The 15,996-nt window shown below is 43.0% G+C and overlaps 1 protein-coding gene across 2 annotated transcripts in view; it reads left to right on the forward strand.

The window, feature by feature from the left end:
• Nucleotides 1-194: 194 nt before the first annotated feature.
• The window catches only part of CCDC34 (coiled-coil domain containing 34), a 46,177-nt gene continuing 30,375 nt past the window's right edge, over nucleotides 195-15,996 (forward strand). Inside the window, exons 1-4 of one of the 2 annotated variants that reach the window (XM_073604540.1) lie at nucleotides 195-292; nucleotides 2,752-2,994; nucleotides 3,361-3,499; nucleotides 10,629-10,736. In XM_073604540.1, the coding sequence (XP_073460641.1) occupies nucleotides 2,756-2,994; nucleotides 3,361-3,499; nucleotides 10,629-10,736 (486 nt within the window). In that variant the 5' untranslated portion in view covers nucleotides 195-292; nucleotides 2,752-2,755. Of the gene's footprint in view, nucleotides 304-2,751; nucleotides 2,995-3,360; nucleotides 3,500-10,628; nucleotides 10,737-15,996 lie in introns of both variants that reach the window. The other variant, XM_073604541.1, reaches the window with a different exon arrangement.

The raw sequence follows: 15,996 nt of genomic DNA on the forward strand, positions 1-15,996 counted from the left end.
TACAAGGCGGGGATAGCCCGCCCGGCCTCATACATATCACTTTATAGCCGTTGACAGCTGCGGCCGCAATGTGCTAGGAAGCTGCAGAGCCGAAGCATCACGCGTCGCCAGGGAAACGAGTCGGGACCGTTCCCGGTCTCTATTGGCAACGCCGGGCGGGGCTACAACAACCCTGGGAAGCGTGCTCTGTGATTGGTTTGGTCTCGCAGTGGACGACGGGATTGCTCTCCGGCGCCGCCATCTTGGACGTTGGCTGCTGTCGGTTCTGTGAAGTGAAAGCATCGTACTCTCGGTAATTAGCGGGTAGGCAGACACTTGTGTGGTCCGGGCCGGGCGGGGGTTGTGTGGTGTGCATGTTCATTATTGTCTGGAAGCTGTAGTTCTGCTTTGTGTACAATGCTAGGCCTGGCAAGTCTCTGCAGGTTTAGAGTGTTGTTATTATTAGTGTGTGGGGATGGAATATTCCAATGGTACAGTCCAGGCAGTGTGTTACTGTTCCTATATACTGTAGTAGAGAGAAGGCTGGTCATGTCCTGTGTCCTTGTCACATGCAGACACTCGGGCACCCAGGGTACAGGACAATGGACCCGCCAGGTAAGTCTGGACTGCTAACTTTACAACGAAAAGTAAAACTTTTTTCTCTAGCTTTGCATGGAGTGGAGAGGGATTAGAACACCTAATTATTTCCATTGCTGTCTGTGTCCCCTTTAGGGAGATTCACCCTATCTGTCCAGCTGACCCCCCCAATTCCCCTGGATTCCTTCACCTTGGGGGGGATTTCCTCTCACTTCCTGTTTGGCTATGAGACAGGAAGTGAAGGGAAATCTCCCCAATGGGACACAGATGACAAAAAAAGACCTCTGACAGATTCCCTTAAGCCTCGTACACACCATCAGATTTTTGGCAGGGAATTGTGTGATGACAGACTGCCTAAAATCCGACCGTTAGTACGCTCCTTCAGACAATTGTTGTCCAACTTTCCACCAACAAATGTTGGATAGCAGGCTAGTAAATTTTCGTTGGACAACGGTCTGTTGTCAGATTTTCCTATCGTGTGTACACAAGTCCGTCACACAAAAGTCCAAAGTACAGACACGCATGCTCAGAATCAGTGCTTACTAAACACGACATTAGCAGAAGGTGCCCAAAAGGGTGGCACTCAAGCTGAAATTCCACGTAGTATGTCACTACATTCGTGTTTGTTGGCCAACAATTGTGTACCGTTTGTATGCAAGACAAGTTCCTGGCACACGCCCTTCGGAGAAAAGTCTGGCGCTTTGTTGGCCAACAATCCGATCGTGTGTACGAGGCTTTAGGCTGGGTTCACACTCTCTTCACCTGCGGCTCACAGCGGGGGTCCGGTGCGTCCCCTTTCACCGTTTCAGATCTGATTTCAGCCTGAGTTTTTGGCTGAATTCGGACCTGAAACAGACCAAAAGACGTACAGGGCTCCTGTGCAAATTCGCGCCAGAGCCCCAGCGGAGAGGTGTAAACCGGATCCATAGAGAGCCCATCACAATCTCCTACCATGCGAATTGGCTGCGGAGAAACCCACATCCAATTCCCATAAGTGCCTCACTCTATCCAACATGAAAAAAAAAAGTTTGGCCTTTACTTCTGCTGGGCACTTTTACCCACTTCCTACCCAAGTCAGCTTTCAGCGCTGTCACACTTTGACAATTGCGCAGTCATGCAATGCTGTACCCAAATAATTTTTTTTGCATTTTTTTTAATGCAAATAGAGATTTATTTTGGTGGTATTTAATCACTGCTGGTTTTTATTTATTTATTTTTTTGCTAAAAATAAAAATGAAAAAAGGCCAAAAATTTTGAAGAAAAACACTTTCATCGCTGATGGGCACTGACTTTCATCACTGATCATCAGTGCCCTGATTACCTGTACAGGTCTCCCCTGTGAGGAAATGCCACTGATTGGCTCTCCTCTCCTCACACTCTGTCAGTGTGAGATGAGGAGCCGATAACCAGCATTTCCTTGTTTACATGTAATCAGCTGTGATTGGACAGAGCTGATCACATGGGTAATAAACTGAGTCATTGGCTCTTTACCAAGGACACAACGCGATCACCGCACCCCCAGAAGTGGTGAGACTGGGGTCGACGTCCTATGACATCGTCCAAGAACAAGAGAGCACCCCACCCACCGTCATTTGTCTATACGGCAGGCGGGAGATGGTTAAAGTGGTAGTAAACTCTGTTACACAACTTGTACCTACAGGTTGGCCTATAGTAAGGCTTTCCTGTAGGTACTGTGAATATCTCCTAAACTTGCACAGTTTAGGAGATATTCAGAGTGCATGATGCCGATGACCTCATCGGCGCATGCGCTCTGAAGGTCTGGCTTATGGTGCCGAACCTTCAGAGCCCGTGCCGGAAACGGCTTGCGCGCGGGAGTGACACCATTACAGCACTGGCCACTCACAGCGCCTGAGCCCGCGAACACGGCAGAAACGCCGGGGGGAGGTGTCAGCCGTCTCAGTGCTGAGCAGGCATATATTTCTCTTTTAAGGTAAAAAAAACCATTTAAACTTTAGCACCACTAGGTAGACGTGGCCCTCTGTAGACGCAATGCAACAGATTTATAGAAATTCATTTTCACTCTTGGGGTTTTGATATGCCTACGCTAGATAGTACCACCCTTGTGCATACTGTTTTTTTTTTTTTTTTTTTATATAATATATATTTATAATGTCTTCCTTTTCCCACTTTTTTTTTTTTTTTTTTTTTTTTCAGAGGCATGTCTTCGAGTAGCAGTGGTGCCCGATCTGCCGGGAGACGCCGTTCTCATTCCACCCCTCATAAACACTCCAAGACAGAATCCTTTACTGGGCGCTCAGAGAGCTGTGACATTGACAATACAGAAGATTCTCCTCATTCTTTTTCTCCCATCTACCATGACACTTTTGAAAGTGAAAACAAAGACAGTGAATCACAGTCAAGGATATTGGAGAATGAATCTGGATCAAAGTGCCCTAGGTATTGCTTCCAATTTAAAGTAGAATTTTGGCCACATGCAGATATTTACATACTTATAGGAAGCAGTTAAAAATCTTTAAACATGCTCTCAGTATGCTTTGTAGCTGCTCAAAACTGAGCTGCTGAAAGGGCAACTTGAACAGTTTTGGTGCTTCTGCTGTGAAATCTGAGAATGAATTGTGTCTACATCTGCTGGGGTCAGTAAGGGCTTGCTTTATATATTTGAATGTTCATAGCCTCAATTGTGACTTCATAGGCCACAATTCTACTTTAAGTATATGTAATCTATGCATTATTTTGGTAGTTCAGTGTAAAGTGTAATGTTGATATGTGACCTGGTGACCCTTTTTTTTTTTTTATTTACAGTGATCTGAACTTGGACAATGGAAAGGGCACCTCACTAATTGAACAATCTTTAGAAGAAATGCACCTCTCTCCTTGGGAGATGTGGTTGCTCAACAAAGAAAAACAATCTCGTATTGAGCTGCAGAAAAAACTGTCTGAGGTAAATATGGTGCATGGGGGGAGGGATTACGATTGTAAAGAAATATAAAAAAATATATAAAAATATATTGAAATTTATTAGTTGATAAACTTAGTAACACGGATAGAAACCGTAATGCATCATGATAGTAACTAGCACAGTGCAATTGGATAAGTACAGTTGATACTAAGAGATACAAAATTATATAAAACCAAAATCGTAAACAAAAAACACACAACTAAATGAGTTGACATTTTAAAGCTTATACATATTGTATTATCCCTACATGTGCATGGATGTGTGTCACACACACACACACACACATGTAGGGATAATACAATTATATAAAATATAGTTAATGAGAGATAGAGGGTTATTTACTAAAGACAAATCCACTTTGCACTTGGAGTGCACTTGGAAGTGCAGTCGCTGTAGATCTGAGGGGAACATGCAAGGAAAATTAAAAACAGCATTTTTGCTTGTACATGATTGGATGATAAAATCAGCAGAGCTTCCCCTTATTTCAGATCTACCCCTCAGATTTACAGCGACTGCACTTCCAAGTGCACTTGCAGTGCACTTGTAGTGCATAGTGGATTTGCCTTTCTTAAATAACCCCCGTAGTCTCCAAGTTAGCTCCACCACAGAACCTGCAGAGGGGCAAAACCCCATATTGAGTTGTACATGGAATCTAAAGCCATAGGATGTCTGATCAATATGGCTAATTGAATATAGGTGTAATGGTAAAAATGGAGTGTGGCTACTAGTGGCTCGACGCGTTTCGTGGCTCATCAGGAGCGGGCACGCGATCTGATATATAATGATATAAAATTGCCATAAGGACCATAAACCAACGAGGGAATATTAAAGAAATCGGATAATTCAAACTTTGATGAGTTACTTACAGTCAATAGAGCTGTTTGTAGAAGGTGCACTGCTGGGGGGGCGGGAATATCTTCCAAGGGTGCCAGATGCACAGACCACTCTCCTTTTTTTGGGTTCCCCTTAGCATGTGCGGTGCTAAGGGGACACCCGTGTGGGCATGCTTCTGAGTCTGGTTGTGCGTGTCCATAGACGACCACAGTGTTGGTAAGCCACACCCCCACTCCCTCCTCACAGGAGTTTGACAGCTGTAGGAGCCAATGACTCCCACCACCCTCAGTGTCTTCTGTGAGACCAGGAACAAAGAGGAGCAGTGGTGCAGTTGAAACACTGCTGGAGCGCAGAGAGGAGTCAGTTAAATATTTTGGGATGGGGAGGAGAACAAGTAGTGGGGAGTTTTTTTTACCTTAACCACTTCCCGCCCAGTCAATAGCAGATTGACGTCCGGGAAGTGGTTGCGTTATCCTGATTGGGCGTCATATGACATCCAGCAGGATAAGATGCTGGCGCGCGGCGATCGGGGACGGCGTGCGTCCCTCGGACACAGGGCTTCCCCGGTCACGGTAAATAGCCAATGTACCTCCATCGGTACCACCACCACCCGTACCGCCATCGATACCACCACCATCCATACCGCCATCTGTACCACTACACAGACCCGCCACTAATACCTACATCGGTACCACTACCACCAGCAGTACCATTACACAGGACTGCCAATAAGGACTGCCATAATGTCCCAAAGGGTTTACACACCTGTGGAATCATAGGATATTCTTGCCATGTCGGATGATGAGAGCAGCGGGGAGCTCCCATAATCCGATTCTGGTTCGGAAAACGAGCCAGTGGAGGATAGTGGATCAGAATCTGAGTCCGCGGAGGAAACCGTCCCTCCCAAAAGAATGAGATCAGGACCAAGATCAGGAGATCTGCCCACCACCAGCAGCGCCAGACCCCAGGAAGGGGAGCCCAGTACAAGTACTGGAAATGCACGCCCAACCCGAAGAATCCAGCCCCAGCCCCACCTTCCCGATGCCCTGGCAAACCCCTTATGGTTGCCTGCCAACTCAGGATCCGCTATCATCCCCCTTTTCACTGCACAGCCAGGTGTGCAGCCCAACACTACAAATTTTTCTCAATTTGATCATTTTTCTTTGTTTTTCCCACAAGATTTTCTGCAGAATATGGTGGATCAAACTAATTTGTATGCATCCCAATTTATTGCTGCCAACCCCAATTCTTCCTATGCCCGCATGTTCCAGTGGCGATGTGTCACACTGGATGAATTTTAAATTATTTTTGGGCCTTCCTTTCAATATGAGGCTTACAAAAAAGAACGAAGTCCATGCATATTGGTCCACCAACCCCATCCAACACATGCCCATATATTCCGCTGTCATGTCCAGGACAAGACACAAAATGATTATGCGTTTTCTCCACTTCAATGACAATCCACAGTGCCCTCCCCGAGATCATCCCAACCAGGACAAATTGTACAAGATACGCCCCCTAATCAATTCCTTTTCCCAGCGATTTAGAGAAGTTTTCATCCCAAACCAAAACATTTGTGTGGACGAGTCCTTCATACATTCCACTGGCCGACTGCAGTTCAAGCAGTATATACCAAACAAGAGAGCCAGGTATGGGCTAAAATTAAATAAATTATGTGATTGAGTTACTGGATACGTCTTCACATTCCGGATCTACGAAGGCAAAGACTCCCAGCTCCAGCCCTGTGACTGCCCCACATATATTGGAACCAGTGGGAAAATTGTCTGGGAGCTGGCATACCCCCTGTTTGAAAAAGGATACCATTTATATGTAGATAACTATTATACCAGCCCACCCCTTTTTCGTCATCTTTACAGTAAAAAAACCCAGCCTGCGGTACCTTCAAAAAACACCGCAAGGGATACCCACAAAATCTGTTGACAAAAAAATAGCAAAACGGAGAATCGGCATTCATGAGGAATGAGGAGGTGTTGGCCATGAAGTGGAGGGACAAGAAAGATGTCCACATCCTCTCTACCATCCACAATGACACTGGTGGTGGAGATCCAAAGAAGATGTGGCCCCATTTTAAAGCCTAAATGTGTCCAGGACTACAATATGTATATGGGGGGGGGGTGGATTTAAATGATCAGATGCTACAGCCCTATTTATCAACCAGAAAGTCCCGTTATTGGTACAAGAAAGTTGCGTTTTGCCTGTTTCACATGGCCCTTTTTGGTTAATTTGTCTGCTACCAAAAAGCAACTCAAAACCAACAAATCACCTACCTCAAGTATATTGAAGATATTGTCACTGCCCTCATTTACCAACAAGGTCCCACCCCAGGAAGCATTCACTTTGATAGTGTGAGTCGACTTCACTGGGCAACACTTTCTCTATAGCATTGCCCTCACAGAATCTGGAAGAAGACGCCAAAGGAAATGCCGTGTATGCAGCAGAGGAGGAGTAAGAAGAGATACCAGCTATTATTGTCCCCAATGTCCCTCCCAACCTGGTCTGTGAATCGGAGATTGCTTCAAAAATGATCATACACCCATCCAATATTAGTTCCCCTTATTAACAGACTGCCATTTCCCCATTTGCCTGCTACCATGTTAATTAACTGACCCTGGCCTGTTTACCGACGATGTGTTTGCTTGCCAATTTAAACCATGTTTCTGACTTCCACGTGCACCAACCTCAGCCTGTTTACCGACGATGCCTCTGCCTGCAGATTTAAACCACGTTTCTGACTTCCACATGCACCGACCTTGGCCTGTTGATCGACCATATTTTTGCCTGACACTTGGACTGATCTTTTGGCCATCTACTTTAGTACACAGGGGTCTCACATAAGTGAGAGGCTTCAGAATAGCGTTCTCAGTAGAGAAAACCAGTTTTTCGTTTTCTGTGCTCCCAGAACAGGGTCTGGTTGCCCAGAGGCTTCAAAGCGATTTGGGTGGAAGAAGCCTCTACCCCTGTCCCCCTGGCCCTAAGCTTGATGGTCCTTCCTGCTGCCGGGATCAATACTTTGGCTGTGCTGACCATATTGCTGCCTGTAATGACCCATGACATTATGGACCATGTTTCTTCCTGCTGTTTGGACCAATACTTTGGCTGTGTTGACCATATATCTGCCTGCTGCCTCTACTGACTTTGGACAGTATTTTTGCCGGGACACCTCTGCCTGCTACCTGGACCTGTGCTTTGGCTGTGCTGACAGTATCTTTGCCTGTACGAACTATGGACAGTATTCCTGCCTGCTGCCTGGATGATTGCTTTTGCTGTCGCTGACCTCATTCCTGCCTGCTGCCTGGACCGATGCTCTCCTCTGTGGACCACTGCACTTCTAAAATCACAGGTAATCTTTTGTTATTTGGTATGTACCTGCTTTGTGTTAGAAATATGAAGGGCCTTCAAAAATGTGATCGGTTGTCAGAAAATGATATGTGTAATTAATGCTGCTAGAATGCCTGGAGGTGTTACTTGGATGTTGGGCCTCCTGTATGTGGCCAGGCTGTGTAAAAGTCTCAAACATGTGGTATCACCATACTCAGGAGGAGTAGCAGAATGTATTTTGGGGTGTCATTTTTGCTATGTAAATGCTATGCGTTTATAAATATCTTATAAAGGGACAACTTTGTGTAAAAAAAAAAAAAAAAAAATGCATTTTTATTTTTTCCCCAAATTTTCCAAAAACTTCTGGAAAAAAATGAACCGTTCAAAAGACTCATCATGCCTCATAGATTATACGTTGGGGTGTTTTCTTTTCAAAATAGGTTCATTTTGTGGACAATTTCATTGTCCTGGTGCTCCAGGGCCTTCAAAAATGTAATAGGTGGTTGAGAAATGAGATGTGCAATTTATGCTTGTAGAACGCCTGAAAGTGCTACTTCAATGTTGGGCCTTTGTATGTGGCCAGGCTGTGTAAAAGTCTTACACATGTGGTATTGCCATACTCAGGAAGAGTAGAGGAATGCATTTTGGGGTGTCATTTTTGCTATGTACATGCTATGTGTTAGAAATACCTTATAAATGGACAACTTTGTGTCAAAAAAAAAAAAATGCATTTTCATTTTTTTTCCACATTTTACAAAACCTTCTGGAAAAAAATGAACTGTTCAAAAGACTCATTATGCCTCATAGATTATACGTTGGGGTGTGTGCTTTCCAAAATGGAGTCATTTTGTGAATAATTCCATTGTCCTGGTGTTCCAGGGCCTTCAAAAGTGTAATAGGTGGTTGAGAAAGGATATGTGCAATTTATGCTTGTAGAACGCCTGAAAGTGCTACTTCAATGTTGGGCCTCTCTATGTGGCCAGGCTATGTAAAAGTCTCTCACATGTGGTATCACCATACTCAGGAGTAGAGGAATGCATTTTGGGGTGTAGTTGCAATTATGTATTTGCTGTGTGTGAGAAATAACCTGTGAATATGACCAGTTTGTGTAAAAAAAAAAAAAAAAAAAATTCTTAGTTTTCCCAAGAATTGTGGGAAAAAATTACAACTTCAAAAAACTCGCCATGCCTCTTAATAAATACCTTGGACTGTCTACTTTCCTAAAATGGGTCATTTGGGGGATATTTGTACTTTCCTGGCTTGTTAGTGTCTCAAGAAATGAGATAGGCCTTCAGTACGTCAGGTGTGATCAGTTTTCAGTGATTGGCACCATAGTTTGTAGACTCTATACCTTTCACATAGATCAAATAATATACACTAATTTGGGTTATTTTTACCAAAGATATGTAGCAGTATAAATTTTGGCACAAATTTGACTTATTTTGCCAAATTTTACAATAGGAACTAAAAAAAAAAAAAAAAAAAAAAAAAAAGCGTGGGTTTTTTTTTTTTTTCAAAATTTTTGCTATTTTTTCGCTTATATCGCAAATAATAAAAAACCCAGTGGTGATTAAACACCACCAAAATAAAGCTCTATTTGTGAGAAGAAAATGATAAACATTTTGTTTGGATACAGTGTAGCATGACTGAGTAATTGTCATTCAAAGTGTGAGAGCGCTGAAAGCTGAAAATTGGTCTGGGCGGGAAGGTGCATAAGTGCCTGGTATTGAAGTGGTTAAAGTGGATGTAAACCCTCTCCTATACCCAATGGAGTGAACATACACAGAGGTGAAACCAATCTCACTAAATACGTTTTACTTGCATATCTGCTGTCTTCAGCTTAGAAGAAGGATGCCACCGCTTCAGGCAGGTCGGCCAAAGCTGAAAACCTCTCCTCCAGTTTTCAGGAGCCCCAGGTGCTGGCAATGCATATAACAGCAAGGAAGAGGAAAAAGTTCTGGACAGCCGCACTTCGAAAACCAATTTAGCCTTTTATTAAAAAATCAGGATCGCTTTGCTGTGGTCTGTATTTTTGTGATCCTGATTTTTTTAATAAAAGGCTAAATTGGTTTTTCGGAGTGCGGCTGTCCAGAACTTTTTCCTCTTCCTTGCTGCTGTCTTCAGCTTGTGATTAGTCTTTAGAATTCTAACATCATGTTAGAATTTTTACTTCCTCATTCAGCAGTAGGAGTGAATTTTTGGCATACGCTGTGTAACAGCTGATTGGAGGAAAGGCACACACCCCCACTCCACATAGCACCCACCCCGACACAAATTTTAGGCTGGTTTTATCTCCGTTGTTGGAGAACTTGTCAGTAGTTATCATGCTGATAACAGAGGAACGAAACAGCAGAAAGACACAGGACTTAGGGCTTTGGAGAGAGATAAGTAAACACCAAAGATGTATGTGCCCAGGTCAAATTTCATGAATTGGATTTACATCCACTTTAACGCAGAGAATGCATTAAGGTACCAAAAACATTTTGATTTTATTACCACCTAAAGGGGGGGTCCAACAGGGGCAGTTGTGGAGGAAAGTTAGTGATTGTTGCATCCAGATTATTTTTTGTAGATTGGTGCGGCCCACTACTAACATAGGGAGTTTACACCATGATCTATATATACTGAGACCTGAATCTGGAAATCGTAGGAATGAAGTTGAAAGGTCAGACTCACTTTAGTAAACAGCACCAATATATTTTATAGAAAAAAAGATGAAATTACTGCAGATCCTAGACGCGCACACACAGCTGGGATATCACATTATTATAATGTTGGCACAATGTTTCATTAAGATTGTATTGTACTTCATTTGTTTGTTATTTTATCTAATTTCTTCCTTTTTTGTATATTCAGCGTCTGCACTAAATATTTTGCCATATAACAAATGTCTCAATTTTAGGCCTCATTAATTACAATGTCTGCTATTTTTTCCCAGGAGATGAAACTGGAAGAGGAAAGGAGAAAAGCTCAAGAGAAAAAAGAACTGCAAAAACGTCTGGCAGAAGAACAACACAAGGACTGGGTGCGGAGAAAACAAGAGCAGGTAAAAACCAGGAACTGGCACCCACCGTTTTTCTATCAATGAGTCATCCCTGCTGTCAGCAAAAAAAAAAAAAAAATATGTGAGGTCCCCTGCTGTAGACACATCATAAGTCACGTCGTCCAGCGATGTAGGTCCACGTCAATCATTGTGAACAACAGTCCCGGACTAAAAGGAAAAACCCTGCCAAACCCAACCGGTCCCATTGCTTGCTGGCATCAGATGATATTGCCAGTTCTCCCCGCCGCTAAAGAAGACAAAGGGACTGGGACACCCAGTGACATCACCAAGTGACCCTGTCCATTTATGACGTTGCATATGGCCAATGACGTAATAAGGGGTGGGGCCACTTGGTGACCCCACCCATTGTTTACCGGCGGGGCCAAATGGCAGCTCTGCTTCTCCTGGCATAATGAGAGGGCTGGAAGGAAGAAAGGAAAGATCCCTGGTGCCACACATCCACGGAGTCCTATGGTGGTATGAGAGACAACCTCAGCCTGGGCTCCTGCCAGGCCACGCCCCCAATGTGTTTCACTCCTCCCCCCAGAGCTTAGTCCGTGATAATGAAAGGGCGTTGATGATCATCCGTTTACATCAGTTTGCCTGTTTTTTCATCTGTCAATGGATGAATGAAAAACAGACAGAGGGAACACCCGCGTGAAAGGACCCTTAAGCTGACCATACACCAGTAGGTTTTTTTCTTTTTTTGTTCAGCCTGCAGCCTGAATGAAAGAAAAATGAACAGATTTCTCTATCTTCGCTAATGAACGAATACCCCCCCCCCCCCCCCCCGCCGCAAGGCTTTTGTATTCTGACAGCCGGAATCTGTTCCACTGTCAGGCTCTTTTGACAAAGGCAGATTGAACAGTTGTTTTCTACTGAATACAGTGGTGCCGGCAGGGCTAAACGCTGCTTGAATTTTAGCTGAAATTTGAGCAGTGTTTGGCCAGCTTTTGAGATAACCTGAGATATGTGCCTGTTGTCTATTGTAACCAGTTACTATCCATCCAATAAGGTATACTTACCAGTCCTTGGTCCTTTGCTGCATCCATGTTCTGTTGGATCCTTTACTCTAATGCCGCGTACACACGAGCGGACTTTACGGCAGACTTTCTGAATGAACGGACTTGCCTACACACAATCAACCAAAGTCCGTCGAATTCGTACGTGATGACGTACGACCGGACTAAAATAAGGAAGTTCAAAGCCAGTAGCCAAAAGCTGCCCTAGCGTGGCTTTTTGTCCGTCGAACTAGCGTACAGACGAGCGGACTTTTCGACCGAACTCGAGTCCGTCGGATAGATTTGAAACACTGGTATAGAGAACATGTGACTTCCCCATGAATAGCCAATTACCAGACATAAACACTGTCACATGTGGGGGCAGTGATATCATTCACCTGGGTAAGCTCTGACACTGGGGCTTACCAAGAGTGGACTCTTTTCACAGGGTGTTAACTAAATAGAGGATTGGTGACTATACCTTGTTACGGGGCTATAAGGAGACACTGTCACAGTACCCAAAAAGGACGCTTTGAGTCTCTTTACCTTGCACTAGAAATATAAGAATGGACCACGGTTGCTATGGGAAACATAGGATTTTTTTTTTTGATAAATTTGGTTCTAGAAGACTGGATCTAATTCCAGTTAGATTTAGATGTTGGAATTTGTTATAATATATTTTGATGCTGTAGTAAAACAATTTAACTGAATCATTATTTTTTGTTTAATTAGGTTTAAGGCAGGGGTCTCCAAACTTTCTAAATAAAGGGCCAGTTTACTGTCCTTCAGACTTAAGGGGGCCAGGACTGTGGCCATTGGGAGTTGAAAAGGTCCTGACATTAGTGGGAATAAACAATACCCCATCGTTGGTGCCATTGGGAGTAATTGTGCCCCATCGTTGGTGCCATTGGGAGTAATTGTGCCCCATCGTTGGTGCCAGTGAGGGGAAGTATGTCCTATTTTGGTATCGGTGGATGAAGATGATGCCCCAAGGGCTAGATAAAAGCAAGCAAAGAGCCTCATCTGGCCACCACTGGTTTAAGGTATTTATAAAGGATAGTGATAACAGAAAACACTATAGGGATCTAAAGCCAAGGGGCTTGGGAAAGGGCCTTCACACACATCTGGCCATTTGCTGACTATGCCTGAAGTTCTCTAAAATTCCTTTACTGAATTAAATGCCTAGGCACATGGTCACATGACCAACCAGTACAAGCACCTGAAACATTTCCTGCGGCACATATAACTATTACTATTACATTTTTAAATGTTTTATATATATATAACTTTAGGGCAGGATGGCCAAGATTGTTTGTGTGCAGTTGGTTATTATTGGTCTACTGTAAAAAAAAACAAAAAGACAATTTACAACCGCATAACCTTAGATATTTTAACTGCCAGATTTTTTAAATGATTATATGAATAGCATTTATCTCCCACATTGTGAACTGTGCTGTGCGTGTTCAAACACAGTCCTGGTATGTAAAGGTGTGACCACTTTTGTAAGTCAGGCCCAACCTGTCATGTGTTTGTGGAAACAATAGTATTGATGTGTGTGCCAGATGTAGGCTCAAAATAGTAATTAAGTTATGCATTAACTCCAGCCATTGTTACATTTTACCATGTACATGATGAACAGTAAATCACCGGAATGATTTTATAATAATTCTTGCATCATAAACCGTTTGGGTTGTGCCATATTTTCTGATCATTCTTGGAAGGGAACATTATTGCTAAAATAGGAAGAAGAGCTTTATAACATATTTTGGAAGATGCCAAACCTTTATAGGCACGTATGAATCTACTGAGATCATCAGATAGCGGAAAGGGATGGGAAGTCAAATTAAGATATCATGGAATGTAAGAGGATTGGGGGATGGGGGGAAAAACAAGCAGTTTTTGAAACATTAGAGTTTTACTAACCAGGAATTGTATTTTTGCAGGAGACCCATTTGGAGCGAGAGGATTTAGCGCTTTTTGATACTAGAGCTAGATTTCCGTACCAATTTCACTCCACCTACTCTATATATGCACGGGGTGTGAGTGTCCTGGTTGCCCGCTCCATACGGTTCTCATGCAAACAGAGTTTAAGGCCCCTTTCACACGAGGCGGACTCTGTTTCCACGGAGCCCGCCTCGGTCCGCCGGCTCAGCGGGAGATCAGTCCGTTGATCTCTGCTGAGCCGGCGGATGACAGGTCCGTCTCTGCTCACTGAGCGGGGAGGGGCTTGTCAGGCGCCGCTGCCACCTATGGACGGATCGGACGAAAACGGACAGCATGTCCGTTTTCATCAGATCTCACCCGATCCGAGTCGCCAGCGACGGACCTGGACGTAGGGCCATCCGTCTGCTTTTAGCGGATCGGACGGGGTCGGATGTCAGCGTTCATGTCTCCGCTGACATCCGTCGCTCCATAGGCTAACATGGAGCGCCCATTCAGGTCCGCCGTCAAAACTGACAGGCGGATCTGAACGGTCCGATCATGTGAAAGGGGCCTTAAAGACCCTGAAGGTTGTTTTATTATGTTTATTATGTACATTTTAAAAGATAAAAATGTTATGTTGGTGAATGTTTATGTTCCCCTTCCTATAAGGAGGAAGTGTTGAATATGGCGCAATGGTCGGTCCTACCAATCTTATTGATGAGAGATTTTAATATTATTAAATGAGGAGGATGCATGCATCACACCAGTAAAACCCCTTGAAGCAATATTGGGTACGTTTGCGCTCGATACTTAAAAAAGTGAATATCGGCCGCCTATAATCGGCCCCACCTATAATCAGCCGATCCCTAGCCGCTAAAGCCTAATAAATGTCTTTTGAGTATGATAGATAAAACTAGGAACCCGGAAAACACCCTTAAATACCCCTATTTTTACATAGGGGTTGCCCACGGAAATTTGAGAAAGTGTGGAAGAGGTGGATGGTTATCCTGGTTTGAAGGATTGGTCAGGAGTAGATAGATAATGACAATAGGAGATTGTAGAGGGATGGAAGGTGGGGGGGGGTGTTTTTTTTTTTTTTTTTTTTGTTTTGTTTTCTTTTAGTTTTTTTTTTTTTTCTTTGCTTAATTTTGGAGTGAGTTTACTGTACGTGTGTATTGTATTGTTTGATTATAAAGTTAATAAAAAAGGATCTGATTTAAAAAAAAAAATAAATAAATAAAATAGGAAGAACATGTATTTGATTTATTGAGGGGACAGATCTCCATGTGATAGCCACTTGGTTTTATACAAAATGGGGATTAAAAATGTAGTTTTAGCTATATTTTGCTATTTCATATATCCATTTTTAAAGGCAGCACATGGTAAGCACAATGTAACAACAGAGCCAACCTGTCACCAGTCTGACTCACAACTTTGCTGTAATTGGCCTGTGTTGTGAATAAACCCAAATAGCATGTTATTAGATTGGCAGTTATTAGGGACATACTCCCATCACTCACTCTTAGAATCCTCTGAATTTTCTGCAGGAGCAGTCCATTTTTTACTAGAAGTTCCCAACTTGCTCTTTAAATGGAGTGTCCTGGAGATTCTATATTTATAACAAGACCCAAGGTTTAACCACTTCAGCCCCGGGCCTCTTTTTTACACTTGTTGTTTACAAGTTAAAATTATTGTTTTTTTCGCTAGAAAATTACTTAGAACCCCCAAACATAATATATTGTTTTCTAACACCCTAGAGAATAAAATAGCAATGCTTTCTGTCACATCGTGTTTGCGCAGCAGTCTTACAAGCGCACTTTTTTTGGGAAAAAATACCCTTTTTGAATTAAAAAAATAAGACAAAAGTAAAGTTGGCCCATTTTTTTTTTTTTTTTTATATTGTGAAAGATAATGTTACACAGAGTAAATTGATACTCAACATGTTACGCTTCAAAATTGCGCCCGCTCGTGGAATGGCAACAAACTTTGACCCTTAAAAATCTCCATAAGCGATGTTTAAAAATGTCTACAGGTTACCAGTTTTGAGTTAGAGGAGGTCTAGGGCTAGAATTATTGCTCTCCCTCTAATAATCGCGGCGATACCTCACATGTGTGGTTTGAACACAGTTTTCATATGCGGGCGCTACTCACGTATGCGTTCGCTTCTGCATGCAAGCTCATCGGGACAGGGTGCCTTAAAAAAAAAAAAAAATTTCCTTATTTAATTTACTTTTAGTTTTATATTTTGACACAGTTTAAAAAAAAAACATCCCTTGTAATAGAAAAAAAGCATGACAGGACCTCTTAAATATGAGATTTGGGGTCAAAAAGCCCTCAGA

Source organism: Aquarana catesbeiana, linkage group LG11 (genome assembly GCF_042186555.1).
Source record: "Aquarana catesbeiana isolate 2022-GZ linkage group LG11, ASM4218655v1, whole genome shotgun sequence".
Taxonomy (NCBI): Eukaryota; Metazoa; Chordata; class Amphibia; order Anura; family Ranidae; genus Aquarana; species Aquarana catesbeiana.